The sequence below is a fragment of the Megalobrama amblycephala genome, linkage group LG14, assembly GCF_018812025.1.
Source record: "Megalobrama amblycephala isolate DHTTF-2021 linkage group LG14, ASM1881202v1, whole genome shotgun sequence".
Taxonomy (NCBI): domain Eukaryota; kingdom Metazoa; phylum Chordata; class Actinopteri; order Cypriniformes; family Xenocyprididae; genus Megalobrama; species Megalobrama amblycephala.
In genome coordinates, this window is record NC_063057.1 from 31,165,335 (window position 1) to 31,187,558 (window position 22,224).

Sequence of the window (22,224 nt, forward strand, 5' to 3'; positions counted from 1 at the left end):
GTCTTTAAAGTTTACCAATGCATTTCTCGCTTTCCAAACCACCACCAGAATACCTTTGGCAATATTCAGAATCAGAATCAGAATCAGAAAGAGCTTTATTGCCAGGTATGTTGTTTACACATATTAGGAATTTGTTTTAGTGACAGAAGCTCCACAGTGCAACAGAGTAACAGCGACAAGACAAGACACATAATAAAAAGAATAAAATAATAATATACAAATTTACAAGATAGACAAAGTGCAAAAAAAGCAAAAGACAATATATAATATAGACAATTGTATGTACAATTATGTGTGCAAATTGAGATATAAATAAGTGTTTTAAGTAAATAAAGTGTAATAGTGTTGTGTGTTTGTCAAGTGTTCATGAGATGGATTGCTAGAGGGAAGAAACTGTTCCTGTGTCTGGTCATTCTGGTGCTCAGGGCTCTGTAGCGTCGACCGGATGGCAACAGTTCAAAGAGGGAGTGTGCTGGATGTGAGGGGTCCAGAGTGATCTTCTTTGCCCTTTTTCTCACTCTGGCTAAGTACAGTTCTTGGAGAGTGGGGAGGGTTGTGCCAATGATTCGCTCAGCAGACTGGACTACCCTCTGTAGTCTTCTGACGTCAGATTTGGTAGCTGAGCTGAACCAGACGGTAATTGAAGTGCAGAGGATGGATTTGATGATGGCAGAGTAGAACTGTTTCAGCAGCTCCTGTGGCAGGTTGAACTTCCTCAGCTGGCAAAGGAAGTACAACCTCTGCTGGGCCTTTTTCACAATGGACTCGATGTGGTTGTCCCACTTCAGGTCCTGGGAGATGGTGGTGCCCAGGAACCTGAATGACTCCACTGCTGCCACAGTGCTGTTCATGATGGTGAGTGGGGGGAGAGCAGGGGGGTTTCTCCTGAAGTCCACGGTCATCTCCACTGTCTTGAGCGTGTTGAGCTCCAGGTTGTTAAAGGGATAGTTCACCCAAAAATGAAAATTTGATGTTTATCTGCTTACCACCAGGGCATCCAAGATGTAGGTGACTTTTTTTCTTCAGTCGAACGCAAATTATGATTTTTAACTGCAACCGCTGCCGTCTGTCAGTCAAATAATAGGAGTGATTGGGAACTTGAACAATAAGAGTCGAAAAAACTTCCATAGACAAATCCTAATTAAACCCTGTGGCTCGTGACGACACATTGATGTCCTAAGACACGAAACGATCGGTTTGTGCAAGAAACCGAACAGTATTTATATCATTTTTTACCTCTAATACACCACTATGTCCAACTCCGTTCAGCTTCCGGTTAGTGAGGTCTGATCGCGCTCTGACAACGGAAGTGATGTCTCGCGCTCATTGAAGTATATGGGCGAGACATCACTTCCGTCAGCAGAGCGGGTTTTTTGACTCACTAACAGGATGCTGAACGAAGTTGGACATAGTGGTGTATTAGAGGTAAAAAATGATATAAATACTGTTCGTTTTCTCACACAAACCGATCGTTTCGTGTCTTAGGACATCAATGTGTCGTCACGAGCCGCAGGGTTTAATTTGGATTTGTCTAAGCAAGTTTTATTTACTGTTACAGTAGAAGTTCCCATCCACTGCTATTATTTGACTGACAGACGGCAGCGGTTGCAGTTAAAAATCATAATTTGCGTTCGACTGAAGAAACAAATTCACCTACATCTTGGATGTACTGGGGGTAAGCATATAAACATCAAATTTTCATTTTTGGGTGAACTATCCCTTTAAGACTGCACCAGACAGCCAGCTATTCAACCTCCAGTCTGTAAGCAGACTCGTCACCGTCCTGGATGAGGCCGATCAGTGTGGTGTCATCCGCAAACTTCAGGAGCTTGACAGAGGGGTCTTTAGAGGTGCAGTCGTTGGTGTAGAGGGAGAAGAGCAGTGGGGAGAGGTGCTGGTGAGGGTGCTGGATGAGAATTTTCCCAGCCTCACTAGCTGCTGCCTGTCTGTCAGGAAGCTGGTGATCCACTGACTGACAGAGGTGGGCACGGAGAGCTGAGTTAGTTTAGGCTGGAGGAGTGATGGGACGATGGTGTTAAAAGCAGAGCTGAAGTCCACAAACAGGATCCTCACATAAGTCCCTGGTCTGTCCAGATGCTGGAGAACATAATGCAGTCCCATATTGACTGCATCATCCACAGACCTGTTTGCTCAGTAAGCAAACTGCAGGGGGTCCAGTAAGGGTCCAGTGATGTCCTTCAGAAAAGCCAGAACCAGTCTTTCAAATGACTTCAAGGTGCCAGACGTTAGAGCCACAGGTCTGTAGTCATTTAGTCCAGTAATTTTGGGTTTCTTTGGGACGGGGATGATGGTGGAGCGTTTGAAGCATGAGGGGACTTCGCACAGCTCCAGTGATCTGTTGAAGATCTGTGTGAAGATGGGGGCCAGCTGGTCAGCGCAGGTTTTCAGACAGGCTGGTGAAACGCTGTCTGGGCCTGGTGCCTTTCTTCTCTTGTTCTTTCTGAAGACCTGGCGCACGTCATCTTCACTGAACTGAATTGCAGGTGTGGGGGAGAGGGGGGTTGATGGAGGTGTGAATTCTAAACAAATAGAGACTAAACATGATGGAAAAAGATTGAACTGTCATTCAATTGTACATTAACAGCTGAATTTGTATCAGATGTTGCACTACAAATAGCTCTCACTGAGGATACTTATTTCTGTTGTTGTGGAAATTTTAAATTTTCATATGCTTTTTTACCTGTATTCTTGTGAAATATGATGCTTATGGAACATGGTATGATGTTGGCTTAAGTGGTAATGTTTAACATAGTGTTAACATAGATGTTGGAAATAGAAAGAGCAAGATATGGTATGGGGACACGCAAGATGTATGTTAAAAACATGTCTGTGCTAACTATGTGTGGAAAGTTTACAGCCACTAAGGGATGTTCCAAATATGGTAAAAGGACAGAGGCTTCGGCCTTGGAGGTTAGAGATATAAAAGTGAGGGGAAGCTTTCGTTCTTTGTCTTACACTCTGCAGCTACTTGTGTTTCTGTATGACCTGTCTGACCTTTCTTGCAAGAAATAAAACCTTTAAAGACAATTGGACGTGTTTGTCTCTTAACCAGTAGAGTCGGAGTTGATTTTTTTGCCACAACACTGTGAATAAGTATGAAGTGGATGTGTAGTTTGCATCAGTTCTAAGGTTTTCAAACATAGTTTTGAATGGATTTGGATGGATCTTTGTGATCTCTCTTTGTTTCACCCATTGCTGCTAAGGTCCCGAGGAATTTTTATGGCAGTCTCTGGCCAACCTTAGGAAGTAGTGTCTAGATGGGTGAAGGGCAGAAACTGCCTGTGGACCAATGAGAAGTCCTGTCCTTCTCATGCTTGGTACAAGAGGTCTTCTTCTTACCCTCTAAGAGGTGTCTGGATGTTGTCCTTACATCTTTATCTGATGGTGTTGGACAGTTTGTTTGTGTTAGTCCACCAAGATCCAATCAATCTCCCATCACTCTCCGTTTGTTAAAGAAAATAAAATAAAGTTTGTTAACTGGTAGACTACAACTCACCTCCCAATAGCAGCACTTTTCTCCGGTTCTTTCAGGATCGCGTAGGCCATTAGATTAGCCGGTTGTCGTCGCCATCACGGTCAGGCTGCGATGTCACTTGATTGAACTGGTCAGAATCCCCAAGACTGAGCGATGTATTGCGCTTTCAGTGTTTTATTAAATAAATTATACATTGCGATATTATACTTCACCTTAAGGCAGGCATACACTGTGCGATTTTCGTCCGATTTTGAGCCGAATTCTGACTCGCGCGACTCTTTTTTGAGTCGGGCCGATTTTCAGCTTTGTCGTGTGTCGTCTGTCGTGCAGTGTTCGTTCAGTGTACACGGGGAAACGAGTGACGATAAACCTCTCCCGACTGGCAATCGCATGGTCGGATGAAGTTCTGGCATGTCAGAAATTTGGTCGCCCCTCGTGAGGATATCGCACAGTTGAAGCAGAGCTACGAACCGACTTGCCTAAACTCTGTTTCCCCCCCCACTGCGCCTGCGCGAAAAAAGAAATTAGACCAATCTTCAATGCAGCAAGAAAGAAAACGAAAAGAGGAAGATCTTTAAGTTCTGTAGCTATCAAACTAGCTGCAATTTAACAAAATGTTGCTTACCTCCAGTTCGTGTTGCATGATGGATAAACCCACGTCTTTCAAGCCTTTCAAGGGTGTACATAACCGGTTCCTCTTGTATTAATTTACTTGATCATTAATTTATATGTTTCGCTTTTCACTTTCTATTTACTCATGTAGGCTATTTAATATTCACTTTATTTTATTAAATGTAGAAATGTGAACTGTTGTCCATCATTTGGCAATGGGTGATAAAGAAAAAAGTCACGTCGCAATATAGGATTTTTTTCCATTTTAAACCAGGAAGGTGAGTCAGTGTCTACTTTATATTACACAAGCAATGTGCAAACTTTGCGCGAGAGTTATGCCGATGAAGACGTCTCAATCCCCTGTCAATTATTCACCAGCCTTTAAAAAAAAAAAAAGTAAAACCGACGAGCTTTCGGTGCATATTCTCTCAGAGACAACGAGAGATAAATCCTACTTCAACCTGATAACGGTAGGCTATATATCATAATTTATTTTCTTAATATTTCTCTTGTGGCCCATAAACTGCATGTAGTGGGTGAAAAAATGAGAAGAGAAGTATTTCGTATTAAACAGGTTGTTTTTGAAGTGAAGCTGCTTTTCATTGACTGATTATTCAACCCAGTCTCACGGCAGTTCGTGACATAGTCACGAAATTTAATCTATTGTGTACTAAAAACAAGTTGTGAAAATACAGTGCATGCATCTCACCTTCACAAAGGTATTCATAAAGTGAGCCTATCTTCTGAAGGTAATCCTGGGCATAGGTGGAGAGTGTGCAGCGAGGGGTTAATATTTCACACTTGTTTTATTTTTTTTGTTCTCCTTTCCAAGAAGCAGAACTGGCTTGTATCCAATGGCATGGAGTTTCTCAAGCTGCAATGAAATGACAATATTGTGAACTTGCTGTTTAAAGTAATAAAAAAACAACAGCAAAAATAACTAAGAATATTAATTATTGAGAAAATATAACATTATTAATGACAGCATCCAGGTTAATGCCATTTAGGATATTTAACTTCATGGTGAGTTTAGCTTTTGTATACCAAGTATGTGCAAACAGGAAAGGCTCATACAGCAGAAGCAAAAACCAACTCTTCTATTTAGAAAAACAGCAAAAAGATGAATCTGACACCATGAGGGTACAACAGAACTTTTTGCAACATTAGTAGCTCGGGTTTAGCACCTACATTGATAGAATTGCGTAACCACTGTGCAATTGGACAGTGACAATCTATAGATTTATAAAAAAATAAAATAAAGGCAGAACCTTTGTGATTATATGACCAAATGGGTGAATGCTGCACATACATTTACACTTGACGTGTGTACACTGTAAAATGCTTAATGAATGTAGTAGTGTGAATGCAGTCCATTTGTTATTTCTCATTCACTTGATAAGAAAGTTTGATTATTATATTGCACCTGTGATTCTGTCATAATGCATGCCTGTATTTGTTATGAACTCAGAATTGCATTGAAAAACGTGGCGGCGTGTGCTTTATATCACTTCATATATAAAGTGCAAGAGAAACTATGAGTATGCAATTTTACGTTGTCAATTAATAAGTCATGAGATAAAAGTAAAGCACTAATAAATCCTGTAACTGGTACGTTGTGTGTTAGCTGGGAAGGATTTGCATGCACGTGATGTTCATTCTATTTATCAGCAGCAGTTTCCATGTTTCATTAACGGTTCATGTTAGTATTGTGTATTTACCATGGTTACTGTAGTTTCTGTAACCCTAAAATGAAACATTATTTTTTAATATTATTTTGTATATTTTTAAATTACTCTGGTGGCTCATGCAAACTTATCAACTTTATTGTATTAACAAAAACTAGTTTGGGACTGCTATTTAATAGCCTTACATTATAGGCCTATTTATTCATCAGTATTAGTCATATTTGTAAAATTTACACACAGACACACTGTCGTGACTCAATGACCATGGGAAAATGTGGGTCCCCTGGCCAAACCACTGTCCTAGATGATCTGGACAGTTTAACATCATGTTGAAATTGCACCTACCATGATAATGGCTTCATCCTTGATGGATGCACTGTTGTGGTTCTTCTTATGACCAACCACCCATTCCTCTCGCCTGTCATCAAACCTCTGAAGCTTCTTCTTGAGGCGCTGCTTCAGAGGCTGCTCCTTTTTACAGTGGCAACAGATCTTCTGTGCGCAAAATAAAATGCCCTGACAAAAGGGACAAATCTTTTTTGTAGACCCTCCTGGCATTATATCAATCTGACATACAAAGGACAGACTGACTGACAAAGACAGAAAGAGAGGAAAGATTGAGAAATAGAGAAACTGAGATAGATAACAGTATTTAATATAGATTGAAGAGATGGATAGAAATATAGATGGACAGAGAGGTTGTGAGAGATAGAGATAGAAAATGATTAAGATAGATAGAGATTGGCTCTTAAAAGTGCCTTTGGGTTTTGGGAATCAGGTGTATCTATAGGGTGAAGGTGAAGTTTGACAGGATCTGCAGGGAGAACAGAAAATGTTAATTATATAGTGAAGGCTAGATATATTGAAAAAAGGTTTAAAATGTGTACCCCGATAGTGAGAGATATATTTTTATGAAAATTGGTATTTTTTTCTTAAAATAAATCAATAAAATTCACGTTTTTCCCATTTTCTGTATGACTGCACAAAATGCCCGTCTTTTTTCTTCTTTTTTTACTGTTAATATGGAAACCAATGGTCGGCCTTTAATTCGTTGCTCTAACACGTAACATGTAAACCATGTGAGTCTAATGGCAAAGAAAAGCATCAATTATAACATTTAAACAAGTTTGATCATTACATTCAAGTCTCGTGGCTTACCTGGAAAGTGGTTCGAGCGCAATGATGGAGAATTCGCGGCCTGCAGAAATCACCCAATCGCGAAGCGGACTGGCTCCGTCTCCATAGCAACGGATGCTGAGGCTCACGGGTAATGCGGGCGTCCACTAATTAATTTAATTTATTTTTTATTTTATTTTAATATAATTAATAACCACAACTAAACCCCCGTTCTCACAATAGAAGGAGAATCAAATAAAACTGATGGTCATGAACATCGTATTGTTGAATTATCAAGCACACTTTCGTGTTTATGTGTTGAAAGAAAGATGAGGATATCATTAAAAGAGAATCGGCGGTGGGTCATCAGGTAGTTTTAGCTGACGTCTTCGACATAGTAAAAGTAGATAAGGCTCATGGGTACTGTAATATTTAGTTTACTGTCCGATTTGACACACCAAATAGATGGAAAAACGGCATTTCTCAGAAAAGAAACCATAGCACAAAGGTTATAGCCTACAGAATATAAAGCAATAAACTCAAGGATAAAATCTCCTGGTTAAATGTTGAGTAACTTGTAATGTTGTAGTGCTTAAAGTTTAAAAATGAATAACAAATGAGAAAAAACAATGCTTCCGAGTGGCAGAAAGAAAAACGTGGTGCAGACACGAAAGATGCCTCCTATTGAAATACATTAGATCGAAAGTCGTGCTGAGTGACACGAAAAAAGAGGGAAATTCGTGTCCACGAACACGAACCAATAGATTAAATTTCGTGACTATGTCACGAACTGCCGTGAGACTGGGTTGTATGTTCTTGTAAACATGTTATGTATTCACACTTACCTTCGTTTGAGGTAAATCTCTCAGAAATGACCGAACGCTGTCAGCTACAGCCCCTCACACAGAACCTGTTTTGGCTGATATGTGTACTGTATTACATCTTTATTATATTTTTACTTATATCATTAAATAAAGTTTTTTCTTGAGAAAAATGAATGCCTACCTTGTGTAGCCTACCTAATATTTATCCAAATGAGTCAATATTAAATCACATCACAATAATAATTAAATAATAATAATTGAATAATTGAATTAAAATAATAAAAAAAGTGTAGCTTACCAGAAATTGTAGCCTACCATGTAAACATTGTAACATGTCACTAAACCTAATAAAATTCAGCTTAGTTACTAAAATGTTTTGACAATCACAATACACTTATTGTGATGCAATAAAAAAAAAATATTTAAATTTTTTACGACCTACCGACCATTTTTTATTTTTTTGGCTGTTACAGCAAACCAAAATATTTTTAAGGATGGCCTTAGCCACGACCAGTTGTAGCAATAAAATACATGTTCTTACAGGTATTCAAGATTATTTTATTAATCATCTGGCATGTTTATGTGTTTCATCCACTTTTGACGCACATCTTGGTCCTCCGCTCTTCATAATAATAACGCGTTGAATAATACGATCGCATTACGATTCATTAAATAAATAGAACCGAATTTCAGGGCTTTACTGAGTCATATGTAAACCTAGTATTTATATTTAAACCTGTAAAATCATCTGAAACTCACGCACATGTTTATTATGTGTTAAAATTGTAATCTTAGTTCAAATGGAACATTATGTATTATTACAACTGTATACATTATTTAAACAAGCATGTATATATTAAGCAAAAGCAGGCTGTGTAGTTGACATGGAGATATTTTGCAAAAGAAAAGAAACCTGTTCTCAATGCTAATTATTATAATATTTGTATAAGATATTTGTGATATTTATCTAATAAAGAGACTGATGAGATGATCTTTCAGTTTATTCGGCTCTGTATGGAGAGGTAAAATGGTAAAAACAATAACAACAATAGGCAGCATATTCCCCGAACCTGCAGCTCCTGTCAAAAAACAACCAGACCATTATTTCCGGTGTGACGATCGAGTCTGTCCCAAAAATACCTCTCAATGCGCCCTCGTGGACTCGCGCCAAGGGCCCTATAGGTCTGCACACTACATGACGTCACCAAAGTGTGGACTCTGAGGAAGTCCACAAGTCCGGAGTGTGCCATTTGGGACAGGGCCATTGAGAAACAGCTAGGGAGTGCTGATGAGTGTTGATGACTTGCAGGTGCAGGTGATTGGTGAGTGAGTGCAGGTGAGGAACCAAAGGGATGCTGGAAAATGGAGTGTAAGTGCTGATGGCTTTGCGGGCTGTAATCTAAAGCGTTACATTTATTCTGACATGTTATTTCAGTGACAGAAGTTCAGCTGTAGTATTAATGTAATGAAGAGAAAATAAGAGACTCTATAACATCTCACTGTTACTGATTTATCATGAGCTCAAAGAATTATGGGTAGAGTCTCTCTACAGTCTATTCTGATTCACCAAGACAGTTTCACTGATCCTCTATAAACCCAAAACCCAGGATAGAGCGGTTGAGTGAATGTGGTCTGGACTGTGTGGATGAGGATCATTGTGTCTCCAGAGACGCTGTAGAAGGACAGAGTTCCTGCACTGTGATCCACATACACTCCTATTCTCCTGCTGATGGGCTTTACGGGGAGTTTAGTCTCTATGTTATTGTGTATGAATGAGTAACTGGAGGAAGAGCAGATCAAACTCCAGGACTGATCATTATATCCAAACCAACACTCATAACCTCGTCCCTTCCTCTTGATTCTCTTATATGACACTGATATACACACACCTCTAAACACAGGTCCACTCCACTCAACCTCCCAGTAACAGCGTCCACTCACACTCTCTCTACACAACACCTGATACTCATTAAATCTGTCTGGATGATCAGGATATGGCTGAAGCTCTGTGTCAGTGTAAGTAATCAGTCTGTTCCTCTCAGACAGACGGAGGTGTTTATTCACTGTGTTCAGATCCAGAGTGAACTGATGGGAATCTGATGGAGATAAAACACATCACAATCAGAAATTATGAATCTGATATCCAGTACAAATCATCATTATCATTATCCAACATTTTCTAAATGCCTTCCATGAGTATTAATGTTGGTTATTCTGTGTTTATTATAATTAGGCCCATTATTATATTTACACCCTTCAAATGTTTGGGATCAGTACAATTCTTTTTGAAAAAGAAACTGATACTTTAATTCAGCGAGAATCTATTAAATTGATTCAACAATAAGTGTAACTAGATAAAAAAAAAGTCTGTAGACAAACTTTAAGTTGGCTTGAAAGTTGTTTCTTTGAAAGAAAAATGTTTTAGTTTTGTAGTTTTAAAAGCCAGATAGATAGTTTTGCTATGCGGTTGCTAGAGCATTCTGGGTGGTTGCTAAGGTTCTCAGGGTGGTTGCTAGGGTTCTAAGGGTGGTTGCTAGGGTGTTGCTGTGTGTTTGCTAGTACGTATCATCACTTTGCTAGTATGTTTTAAAAAGGGACATATCGAAAATCAGACTTTTCTGTGTTTAAGTGCTATAATTGGTTCCCCGGTGCTTCTACCAAACCAGAAAACATGAAAAAGTATAACCCAGTATCTTTGTTTTGGTAAGCCTTTCTCTGCAAGCATGTGAAAAAATGAGCCGTTCAGGTTTCGCTCCCCTTGTGATGTAGGAAGGGGATCTTATTATAATATTACCATCCCTGAATCTGTATGTTTCCACCCACGGTGCAGCCATTTTGTTTTCGCAAGTGACAATGGTGTACCAGTAACACTGGTCCTTTCCTGGAGTGTTTCTTACTATATTCACGGAGATCAGAGTCATGTTGTTATTTTCATTTTTAACCCGAAAATGCTTGCAGTCTGTATAATTCATAAATCTTCATTCTTATTGAGTCATTGTGTAGCTTTAGCCACGTTAGCCGTGCAGCACGCTATCAAACTCGTTCAGAATCAAATGTTAGCAAACATCCACAAAATACATGCCATATCTACGTGATATGCTGCATCACGAACAGTTCGTAATGATCCATTTTGGGAGTTATATTTGCAGTGTGAGCTTCTCCTGTATTGTTTATGCCTCACTGTTTTGGAATTGTGAGCTTGGGGGCGGAGAGAACAAGTTAATTTGCATTTAAAGGCACACACACCAAATCAGCGCATTTTTTTCTCCCACCCAAAAATAGTCAGTTAAAACATGGTGTAATAAAAAAATCCATGGGGTATTTTGAGCTGAAACTTAAACACATTCTGGGGACACCTTAGACTTATATTACATATTGTAAAAAGGGCACATTGCTAGCATAGCAATGTAAATTAGCACATTGCTAACATATCCAAGGCTAGTTGCTAAGCTTTGTTATTTACAGATAGATAGACAGATAGGTTAGAAATATTAGATAGAATGGAAGCTTAATTGAGCGTAATGAGCGTCTCCAACTGTCAAAATTTGAATTGGCACATTTGAACATTCCATCCATGTAAATCTATGGGATTTTTCCGAGATTTGATTAGCAATTTTAGAAAAACTGTAAGTCGGATCAGTTTGAAAAGATATAGCAGCACAAGTCAGAACAGTCTAAAGATCTAGTCTGAGTTTGGTGGATGTAACTCGAAAGCTCTAGGAGTAGCATTTAGTGTCAGAAGCAGAAGAATAAAAAGCTTAAAGGATTAGTTCATTTTGAAATGAAAATTAGCCCAAGCTTTACTCACCCTCAAGCCATCCTAGGTGTATATGACTTTCTTCTTTCTGATGAAAATAATCATATCATATTAATAAATATACTGACATATCCAAGCCTTATAATGTCAGTGAACGGGATCAAGTTTGAGCTGAAGAAAGTGTCTCCATCCACATCCATCCATCATCAACATACTCCACACGGCTCCGGGGGGTTAATAAAGGCCTTCTGAAGCGAAGCGATGCATTTGTGTAAAAAAATATCCATATTTAACAAGTTGTGAAATATGAATATCTAGCTTCTGCCAGACCGCCTTCCGCATTCAACATACGAAGAAAGTGTAAATCCCTTGCAGTTCAAAAAGCTTACGATACGTTTACGCCTTCCCTGTTCAACTTACGGAAAAAATGTAACTGATATGATGCCACTTTACACTTTCTTCGTAACCTGGATACGGAAAATGATTTACCAGTTAGCACTGTAAAGCTGCTTTGATGCAATCTGCATTGTAAAAAAAAAAAAAAAAAAAGCGTTATATAAATAAAGATGACTTGACTTGGATGGATGTGGATGGAGGCACTTTCTTCAGCTCATACTAATTTATCCTCTTCACTGCCATTATAAAGCTCGAATGCGTCAGTATATTTATTAATATTTCTGTGATTATGTTCATCAGAAGAAGAAAGTCATATACACCTAGGATGGCTTGAGGGTGAGTAAAGCTTGGGCTATTTTTTTATTTCAAAGTGAACTAATCCTTTAAGTAGCAGATCAGTAAGTTTTTAACTTTTTCAAGCCAACTTAAAAATTTGATTTACAAAGTTTTCAGTTTGTTCTTACTTTCCTGAAATTGTTGAAAAAATTGTGATTTTACCTCTAAATCTTGGATGTTTTTAATTGCCTTTTAGTGAAAAATAATCATATTTATCCCTTAGTATTAGAGAATATCCTATTTTTGAAGAAAATGTTGAATCCCCAGTTCAAAATAACTCGCATTTCTATTTTGTATTTCATATTTCTATTTTTCATGTTTCATATTTCTATTTCAATCTTTCCATTCAGCAAAAATTCTGGATAAAAAAATACCTCCACACATTCCTCATTTCTATTTTACATTTTAAAATATATTCAAATAGAAATGGTTCTTTAAAATCAGGGATATTTCACAATATTACTGTATTTTTGATCAAATAAATGCAGTCAATTTTCTCAGTCTCAGTACAGGTTACCAGATATCCTATTCAAACCATCATTTACATGATCAACTATAAAACTCTTCTGTCATGTTTTCTTTCTCCTTCCACAGGAAGAACATGAACACACTCAGTGAGTTTTTCTGCTTGTTTTCTTAGTGACTTACATTGTAGGAAGTCGTTCCTGGTTCTGGGAACAATGTTGGTGAAAGTGACTGTGGAAATCAGCAGACATGAAGAGTGTGATTATCATGTCAAGAGAAAATGATCCCTACATCCGTTCCTAAGACATTTCTAATATGATCTTCTACATGATATGAGATGATGGAGGATCATTTCTGAGAGCAGATGAATCTCCAGGACTTTACCTCTGTCAGAGATCTTCTTGAGCTCCTCTTTGCAGAAATCCTCCAGTTTGTCTCTCAGCTGACGGACAGATTCTCTCACGACATCAAAAGAGGAGAGAGAACTGAAGGGATCGTCATTTACATCTGTAGATTCAGGAGGAGCTGAGAGAGACTGTAAACTCTACAGAAAACAGAAATCAAAGCGCATCACCTCCACACTTCAGCCAATAACCTGCACTACTGTCAGATTTCAGCAGCTCTTGTTGATCTTTAGTAACTTTCCTCAATCCAGCCCTTTCACTGCATCAGATTCATTCTTCTCATATTCATTATATCATGTTAGAGCTATAAGTTCTAGCGTTTGACACTTGCATTATATGTGAACTTTCAAGGAAAACACTTGATGATCAAACATGGCAATAACATAAATGTAACAATCAAGAGCATCAATGGAGTCACATGACAGGGTTGAGTAGATTTGATCAGGAAAAGCAGTTCAAAGGCAACGAGTAGCCCTTACTTCCTGTTTGAGGACTTCACTGTAAAATTTATTAATGTGTTACTGGTGAAGTTATGAAAAAGGATTATCTGATTTTGGTAAATGTTACTCAATTTTGTAGTATAAGTCAAAGATTGTAAAATGATAAGTAAAGAGATGATGGGCAATCTAGCTGGGTGAAACTGGTACCATCAAGTTCATGGATTTCACATTGTTATAAAAAAGAAAGTTTAAATATTAGTGAAGTTTTGAGCTGTTTCTGTCTGGAAGCTCAATATATCTGATTTCCAGATCTGAACTGCATTTGTAAGTGTGTTTTTCTCAAAAGAAGAAGATCAGATGAGAGTCTGACTCATGATTATATAATAACCGAACACACAGATCAACACTTCAGTCAACGGCTCATTCTGCTCTCATGAAATGTTTCTCTGTGAGTCTCTTGCTCAAGTCCACTATGATCCTGTTCTTCTAGATCTCTGTTACCTGCAGGAAATGGATGTGATCCTGTGTGTGTGAAAGCTGCTCCAGCTCAGCGTCTCTCCTCCTCAGATCATTGATCTCCTGCTCCAGTCGCTCCAGTTGTCCTTCAGCTCGACTCACTGCAGTCTTTTCCTGATCTCTTCTCTCAATGGAGCGGATGAGCTCAGTGAAGATCCTCTCACTGTGCTTCACTGCTGTCTGTGCAGAGCGCTGTTAGGACACACATCACAATCACACAGTGGCTTCAGTGAGTCCTGACTGAGACTTCTCAAACTTCTCTTCTTCTCCAGACTCACCTTATGAGACTTCACAGCCTCTCTCAGCTGCTGAAGATCTTTCTCTCTCTGCTGGATCCTCTGCTGGAACCACCTCTGTGTCTCCTTCAGCTGGTGCTAAAGGACAAACCAATAACAGGAGAAACATCACATGAATCATCAGATAAACAGATATGAATCCAGTATCAGTGAAGTGGTGAGATTGAGGGGTTAAAGATCTTGCATGATAAAATTATAGGTTCAATCATAAATTCCAGAATTATAATGCCTAGTTTTATAGGGATACTTCACCAGAAATGTAAATTCTTTCATTTTTTACTCATCCTCATGTTTTTCTAAACTTTTATGATTTTCTCTTGCCTAACACAAAAGAAGGTATTTGTTTATCAAAGATATTCTTCTAATTGTAATACAATTACAAAATACAAAGTATTTTTACAAAATTAAGTTTTAATAGTATTTTTGTGACGTGACTGCGGGGGGAAACATTTATGATGCAGCCATGCACACTTACTAGACTGTCTCATTTAGTGTTTAATTGCTGTGGAGGACACTAGTCTACAAACCTAAGAAGGACTGGACTAGGTAGGATGCATCCTTCTGTTTGAAAAACACCCTTAGATTACTCCCTTTGGAGTTGTATGGATTTCTTTTATGCTACCTTCATGACCTTTTTGAGGATTGAAACTTTTGGATCCTATTGACTTTCAATATATAGACAGATGAGACATTCCCTAAAATACCTTATTTAGTGTTCCTTAAAGAAAAAGAAAAGAAAGTCATACCAATTTGGAATAACATGAGTAAATGATGAATGTTAATTTTTTGGGTGAACTACTGGTTTAAAGGGGTCCTATTATGCTTGTAAATGAGCATAATGGGACCTCTTTGAGTTCATACCTGTTTCTCTGTCCTCTGTGCTGCAGCTGATACAGTGTTGTGGTTTTTATGTTCATCTATACACAGCACACATATACACTTCTGATCAGTGCGGCAGAAAACCTCAAGGAGTTTATCATGTTTCTGGCAGATCATCTCCTGCAGTCGTCCAGTGGCTTCAGTCACTTTATGTGGCTTACGTGAGTGAAATTCCTCATGACGGTCAAAATGAGTTTGACAGTAAGACTCCAGACACACCAGACAGGATTTGACGGCTTTGTGTTTTCTTCCAGTACAGACGTCACACTGCACATCTCCAGCTCCAGCGTAACAGTAGGCAGAACGTTTTCTCTTCTTCAGTTTCTCCACCACTTCAGCCAGCATTGTGTTTTTAGCTAAAGCAGGTCTTGGACTGAAGGTCTGTCTGCACTGAGGGCAGCTGTAGACTCTCTTCTGATCCTCCTGATCCCAGCAGTCTGTAATACAGCTCTTACAGTAACTGTGTCCACAGGGAATGGTCACTGGATCCTTCAGGAGATCCAGACACACTGGACACAGGAACTCATCCTGATCCACTAAAATTCTGCCTTCTGCCATTTTACTGCATGAATACAGAGACACAAACACACAACAGCTCAATTACACTTCAGTTTCTCTGAACTCATGTTTCATGTTTCCTGGTTCTGTTTGAGTGACGTGTGAAAAACAGGTATGATGTCATGCCATGCCTGCTTTGGGTTGTGTTTGGCTACTTTCTTTTAATAGACTGCACTTGGGTTCTTCGACACACCTTCAGTGGACACCTTCAACATGTAGGTGCATGCAACACTGTGTTACAATTGCCCCTGACACCATCAAAATAGTGACCAGCTTAGTAAGCGCATCAAAATAGATTATTTTTTTCCAATAATTTGTTTTTGCCTCTCAATCTGAGGATCCATTTTACTCAGTAGGCCCTGTACACTCTCTGTTCACAGCATGCCTAGGTTCAGACCAAGGAAAACAGCAAGGAGAGTTAATTAATTGTTCTGGACAATATGGATGTAGTGGATATTAAATAGTTTTAACAATATATAAATATTCTCTGGAGTTTATTGTGGTCATTAGTTTTTATATGAAGGTATTACATGTGTTGATACAATTGCCCCTGCATGTGGGGCAGATTTAACATTTGACTTCTAATGTTTCAATCAATATTGTCAATATTTCAATCTAAGATTTCTTGTAAAACATTTGGTGACTGTTACCACGTAGAACACAAATATAAGTTACTGACATAAAAATTGTATCCAAATATTTCAAAAGGTTTTTGAGTAATGACAACATGACCAAAATTTGTTACAATTGCAGTCCTGTTAAATGTTGCAATCCTGCATTTACTGAAAAACAAAAGTGAGTTTTGTTGATGTCTTGCTGTATTTGTGGCTTTGTTGACAACTACTATCTTTGATAAACTAACATGGAGCAGTCAGTTCATGTGTTTATGACCTCAAGGCTAGATCACTGTAACGCTCTACTGGGTGGTTGTTCCTCCCGCTTGATAAATAAACTATAGCGCATACAAAATGCAGCAGCTAGAGTTCTTACTAGAGCTAGGAAGTATGACCATATTAGCTCAGTTCTGTCATCACTGCATTGGCTTCCTGTTAAACATTGTATAGATTTTAAAATCTTGCTAATTACTTACAAAGCACTAAATGGTTTAGCTCCCCAGTACCTGAGCGAGCTCTTAAAGGGGACCTATTATGCCCCATTTTACAAGATATAAAATAAGTCTCTGGTGTCCCCAGAGTGTGTATGTGAAGTTTTTGCTCAAAATACCTCACAGATAATTTTTTATAGCATGTTAAAATTGCCACTTTTAGTTGTTGAGCAAAAACGAGCCATTTCAGTGTGGTCCCTTTAAATGCAAATGAGCTGCTGCGGGCCTAAGAGGGCGGAACTTCAAGAGCTCATTCTCCAGTGTCAGGATTCGGTCAGGACGCACTATAAATGTCAGAAACTGTGAATATATGCTGCATGGAGATAGAACAGGTATAGTTTAGTTAAATTACGGTTATAACTTATATTGCCTTCTTCTTTATCCACTTTATTAGTACAAGCCTGTTGTACCGTCCGAATGATGGCCAAAACTATACAGATGAGTTTTATAATGTTTATTGTACTTCACTCAAAAGATGAAGCGTCCGTTTTCACTCTAGAAAATCACTGTAAGAGCTTAATAAAACACTGCAAGTGTGCATTAAAATATTATCCATAAACTCTCTCTCTTTTCCTTGTATTATCATCAACATACACAGCGAAGTACACAGAAACAATTGTTACAAATAACAGTAAACAAATATAAAAAGAGCTTATGCCTTTCGGGTGGTGCTTAATAAACTTTATACCCGTAAATAAACTCAGATGAATTGTAATAAAGTACTCTTACCTTCATTACTGCCGTATCCAGTATCACTCTGGAGACTGTAAGCTGGATCACGAACAGTTTTTACTTGAATATCCTTGAGTAGCACATTTTTAGCACAGTCTTTGTTTTGTATTGTCCCTTTGTATTGATATTTGTTCACTAAGCAGTCCGGTGTGAAATGATTCGCGCAGACATAAACTAATTTCGACAGAACTGAGGGAGAATTTTAAGTTAGTCCACCTCGTTTTCAGCAGCTCAGATTTAGGTAGTAAATGGAGAGAGGATTAATCCATCCAGCTACAGAACACCTAAAACACTTGGGACACATTCTCATCAGAGCAGCAAGGGCGGACTCGCCATGAACGCGCTCAGGGCGGTTCTAAATTCAAACGTCAGTGTCAGTCAACACTGTGGGCGGGGCCTGTGGCTTTTGTGACGTCACACTGCCAGGGATCTGGGAATGGCTTGTTCTGAGACACTGGTTATGATTTATGGGGATTAAAAAAAAAGGATTGGGTGGATTTTTATCACTATAGGCTGGTTCTGTACACACACTGCCAACACACATTTATGTCTAAACACCATGCAAAAGTGAATTTTGCATAATAGGTCCCCTTTAATGCATTATAGTCCTTCACGTTTATTGCGATCTTACAATTCAGGCCAGCTGATAATACCTAGAATATCAAAATCAACCGCAGGTGGTAGATCCTTCTCCTATTTGGCACCTAAACTCTGGAACAATCTTCCTATCACTGTTTGGGAAGCAGATACACTCTGTCAGTTTAAATCTAGACTAAAAACTCATATCTTTAACCTGGCATACACATAACACATTATCTTATATAATTTAAATCATGTAAATTATTAGGCTGCATAGATTAGGTTAGCTGGAACTGGGAACACTTATGATAACACCTGATGTACTCGTTACATCATAAGAAGAATGGCGTTTACGTTAATATTAGTCTCTCTCTGTTTATCCCGAGGTTTGCCAGATCCAGGCCGTATCCAGATGAGATGAAAGACCTGCGCCTAGACACGACAACAAGCCTGAAGCGTCAACTAAACTATCCCCTGCGAATGCCTCTTTCCCTTTTCTTTCCTATGTATAGATAAAATGTTATCAAAATGATTCCCGTTCACATGGATCCACAGAAACAGCTAATAATTCTGTATTATGCGGGCCAGACAAGTAATTTGGTGATGTCACTTTGTAAAGAAACACTAAGTGTCTGCACACATTCACATTCAAATGCGCTTAACTATAGACTAAACACATAAACGAACGGCAAGAACACATTAAAAGTCTTCTGTTTTCAGTTAAAAGGGTGTCATGTAAGGGGCCCCTAAGTTAATAATTAGATTTTTACAATGGAAGTGATTTAATTAAAAAAAACATACTTTAGCTCAATAATAATTTTTTCCAAGGGCTTCTGTAAAACAATCTGTATTGTAAAAAGTGCTATTCTTTAAGCTTGATTCTTAATACTGTGTGTCATTACCTGGATGATGCATGACTTTTTTTGTTTTGTGATGGTTGTTCATGAGTTCCTTGTTAAACTGCCCAATGTTCTTCAGAAAAATCATCCAGGTCCCACAAATTCTTTTGGTTTTCTAGGGCCTCATTTAAAAGCATGTGTACGCACAGATTTGATCTTAGAGTGTGCGTAGGTTTAAATCCACACCAACGCTCATATTTATAAAAACGGTCTTTGAAGTGGAAAAGTTCTTAGTGTCACATCAGAGTCTGAACAGATGTACTCTCTATTCCTTGTCAGATAACTGCAGGTGAGGCCCCTATAAATTTATAAATGAGGCCCCTAACATCTTCTGCATACAGTACCTGAACCCTTTCCAGCAGTGACTGCTTTTGAGATCTATTTTTTCACACTGAGGACAACATTTTGGTCACACTTTAGACTAGGGTAGTTGTTAAGTTTAGGTATAGGGTAGGATTAAGGGATGTAGAATATGGTCATGCAGAATAAGGCATTAAAGGGTTAGTTCAGCCAATAATAAAAGTATTCATGTTGCTTTAAAATATTAAGGTTGAACCACTGTTCTCACAAGAACTGTTTCAATTATGTTTGTAGTAGCTTTCTGGGCATTGAAAAAAGAAATGATCTTGCTGGCAATGGAGGCCTCACTGAGCCATCAGATTTTATTAAAAATATATTAATTTGTTTTCTAAAGATGAACAAAGGTCTTACAGGTGTGAAACGACATGAGGGTGAGTAATTAATGACAGAATTTTCATTTGGGTGAACTAACCCTTTAATATATGTTTTATAAGTACTAATAAACAGCCAATATCCTAGTAATATGACTTGACAATGGTGGACTCGGACACAACCCTATAAGAGACCTTTTTCAAAAACAATTTTCCAAACTTTTGACACCCCAATGTATGTTCATGCCAATGAAAAGCAAAATAAGAACACAATTTGTGTACTAAAATAGATATAAAATACTGTACATTTTGTGTTTAAGCTTATGAAAATGTTAATAAAATTAACATTTAATGTTAATAAAATTTTATTTTTACAGTAGTAAAGTGTTCTGGGCTAACCCTGTGATACCACAAATACATTGTTATCTTTATTTATTATTAAATATTTTTAAATTATAGAACAAAATGTCCCACTATGAATATAATTACTGAAAATGCGCACACTGCCCTACTCATGAATATTTTACTTGCTGTTAATATTGGATTGTTCTTACTATACGTTTTAAGATGCATATTTTACCTGCGGCTAGGTTGCATTTTGCCATCTTTGAAGTTCAGAGGATGATCCATAGAGCAGTCGCTGGGTACTGGAGAAACTGATTCTGATCTTAAATTGTAACTGCAAGGAGTAGAAATTACAAATTGAGTGTTGTTAAGTTTTAACAACCCAGTGTAGAACAGAGCACTTTTAGCAGGTCAGTTTTCTGTTGGCTAATTACACACACATACACATCTGTTCATGGACAACATTATTTGAGATAGAAACATCTTACTCGTGTTCAGATGGAACTCCTTCATCGTTGAAGTTCAGAGGATGATATTTAGACCAGTTGCTTTTCATAGACAGGTGGCTGGACACTGAAGAAACTGAACCTGATCTTAAATTTCTGGGTGCTGGCGATACGAATATTTGCCATTTGCTTGATATGCAAAAACACAGTAATGATACAATTATTTACAGACATTTACAAGTTTCTTCATTTCACGACCTGGAGCTGGTGCACAGAAAGGCAATCAAGGAAATATTTTACTATGAATGAACTAACAAATGCACACATTTTTTACATATTATGAATGTATTGTGCTAATGAGATTTAAATGATGATCAGTAGACTAAAAAAATAAAAATCGATCTCTCTCTTTGTCTAAACTTTATTTAAATGTTATCATCTGTAGTGTTATTTAATTATTTATTTGTTTGTTTGCTTAAATGTGTCCTTGTATTTAACAGAGCAGCAATTTTCTTTAAGTTTACTTCATTAGCTTACCTGTCACTCGAAGACAAGTCACCATCTTGTATCCGTTCTGCTCTGTCCATGGTTTAAACATTAAACCACATTATACAATTAAATTAGTACTGGTAACTTATGTTGTTGGATGATGTGGTTTCAAGCGATTTTCAGATCTTTCAGAGATTAGATACTTATTTACCCTCATGTAAAATATCCATCCATTTTAGGACTGTTTCATAATTCTGTAACTGAATTCTCTCTGATGCTTCCTTGTTTCTTCTTTGTTATTAAGCTCTTCCGCCATGTATCAATTCTAACTGCACTGTGAGAAGGCGAGAAGCAAAGTGTGGTAAAGTTAATTTCACTTTCAATATTCTCCTGCTTTAGGGGCCATCTAAAAAAATTCCACCCACAGTACATAAACGTAACTGATGTTGATTCATTCACATGACTTGTGACTTGTAAGTTTTAATGTAAATTGTAACGTACATTCACATGTGCAAAAATACTTTGAATCACAATTTCACACCCAAGAATAATAATAATGAAAAAAATATATATATATAGATAGTTGGCCTCTTTTATGTAGGATTGTGAGATATATAGAAGGTTTGAAAGCATGGAAATGGGACTGTTTGATCTCTTTTTGAGATTCCAAGAGGGACTCAGCAGTCGAGTTTAAAAAGGAATAGAATTAAAATCCCCAAACCCATTTGTCGTGCAGATATATTTCCTCAACTCGTCCTTGTGCAGTGTACACATTTAAAGATGCGAACGCGATCCTCCGGTTCAGGCCTTCCGTCATTTTTGGCGATAGCCTACAGATTGATGCAAGACTACAAATGGTCTACTTTTGTTTGTGTACGCTCACAATAACAACAAAACCTTGTACTTTTGAAAAATAAAATAAAATAAAATAAAAAACAGGGTGCGCTTTCAGCTGTCTCTCTGCGAGAATCTGAAAGGTCTCAAAAGTGAACTTAAACTCAGCGAATAATTGTACCTAAAAAGAAAGAAATATCTCAATTCGATAAGATATAGGTCTGTGTTAAATAAGAGGCGATCTATCCGCTGGAATGTGTTGTTTCTGAAATCATGGCCAGTGCTCGTTGCTGCTGTTATTAGTTCTCTTGGCGCTCGTGCACACGAGCAGTTTTCACACAGAC

The 22,224-nt window shown here is 38.0% G+C and overlaps 1 protein-coding gene and 1 long non-coding RNA gene across 2 annotated transcripts; both read right to left on the reverse strand.

The window, feature by feature from the left end:
* Positions 1-4,849: 4,849 nt before the first annotated feature.
* On the reverse strand, positions 4,850-7,716 carry LOC125246210. The gene is made up of 3 exons (XR_007179771.1): positions 6,952-7,716; positions 6,139-6,607; positions 4,850-4,982 (listed from the first exon to the last, which is right to left on the reverse strand). It is a non-coding gene; the product is annotated as an uncharacterized LOC125246210 (long non-coding RNA).
* Positions 7,717-8,731: 1,015 nt separating this feature from the next.
* LOC125244417 (tripartite motif-containing protein 16-like) lies at positions 8,732-21,387 on the reverse strand. Its single transcript, XM_048154505.1, has 7 exons — positions 21,095-21,387; positions 20,600-20,746; positions 20,347-20,445; positions 15,205-15,784; positions 14,305-14,421; positions 12,871-12,916; positions 8,732-9,829 (listed from the first exon to the last, which is right to left on the reverse strand). The coding sequence occupies exons 1-7, from the start codon at positions 21,142-21,144 to the stop codon at positions 9,297-9,299; spliced, it is 1,572 nt and encodes a 523-aa protein (XP_048010462.1). The 5' UTR covers positions 21,145-21,387; the 3' UTR covers positions 8,732-9,296.
* Between the last annotated feature and the right edge of the window lie 837 nt (positions 21,388-22,224).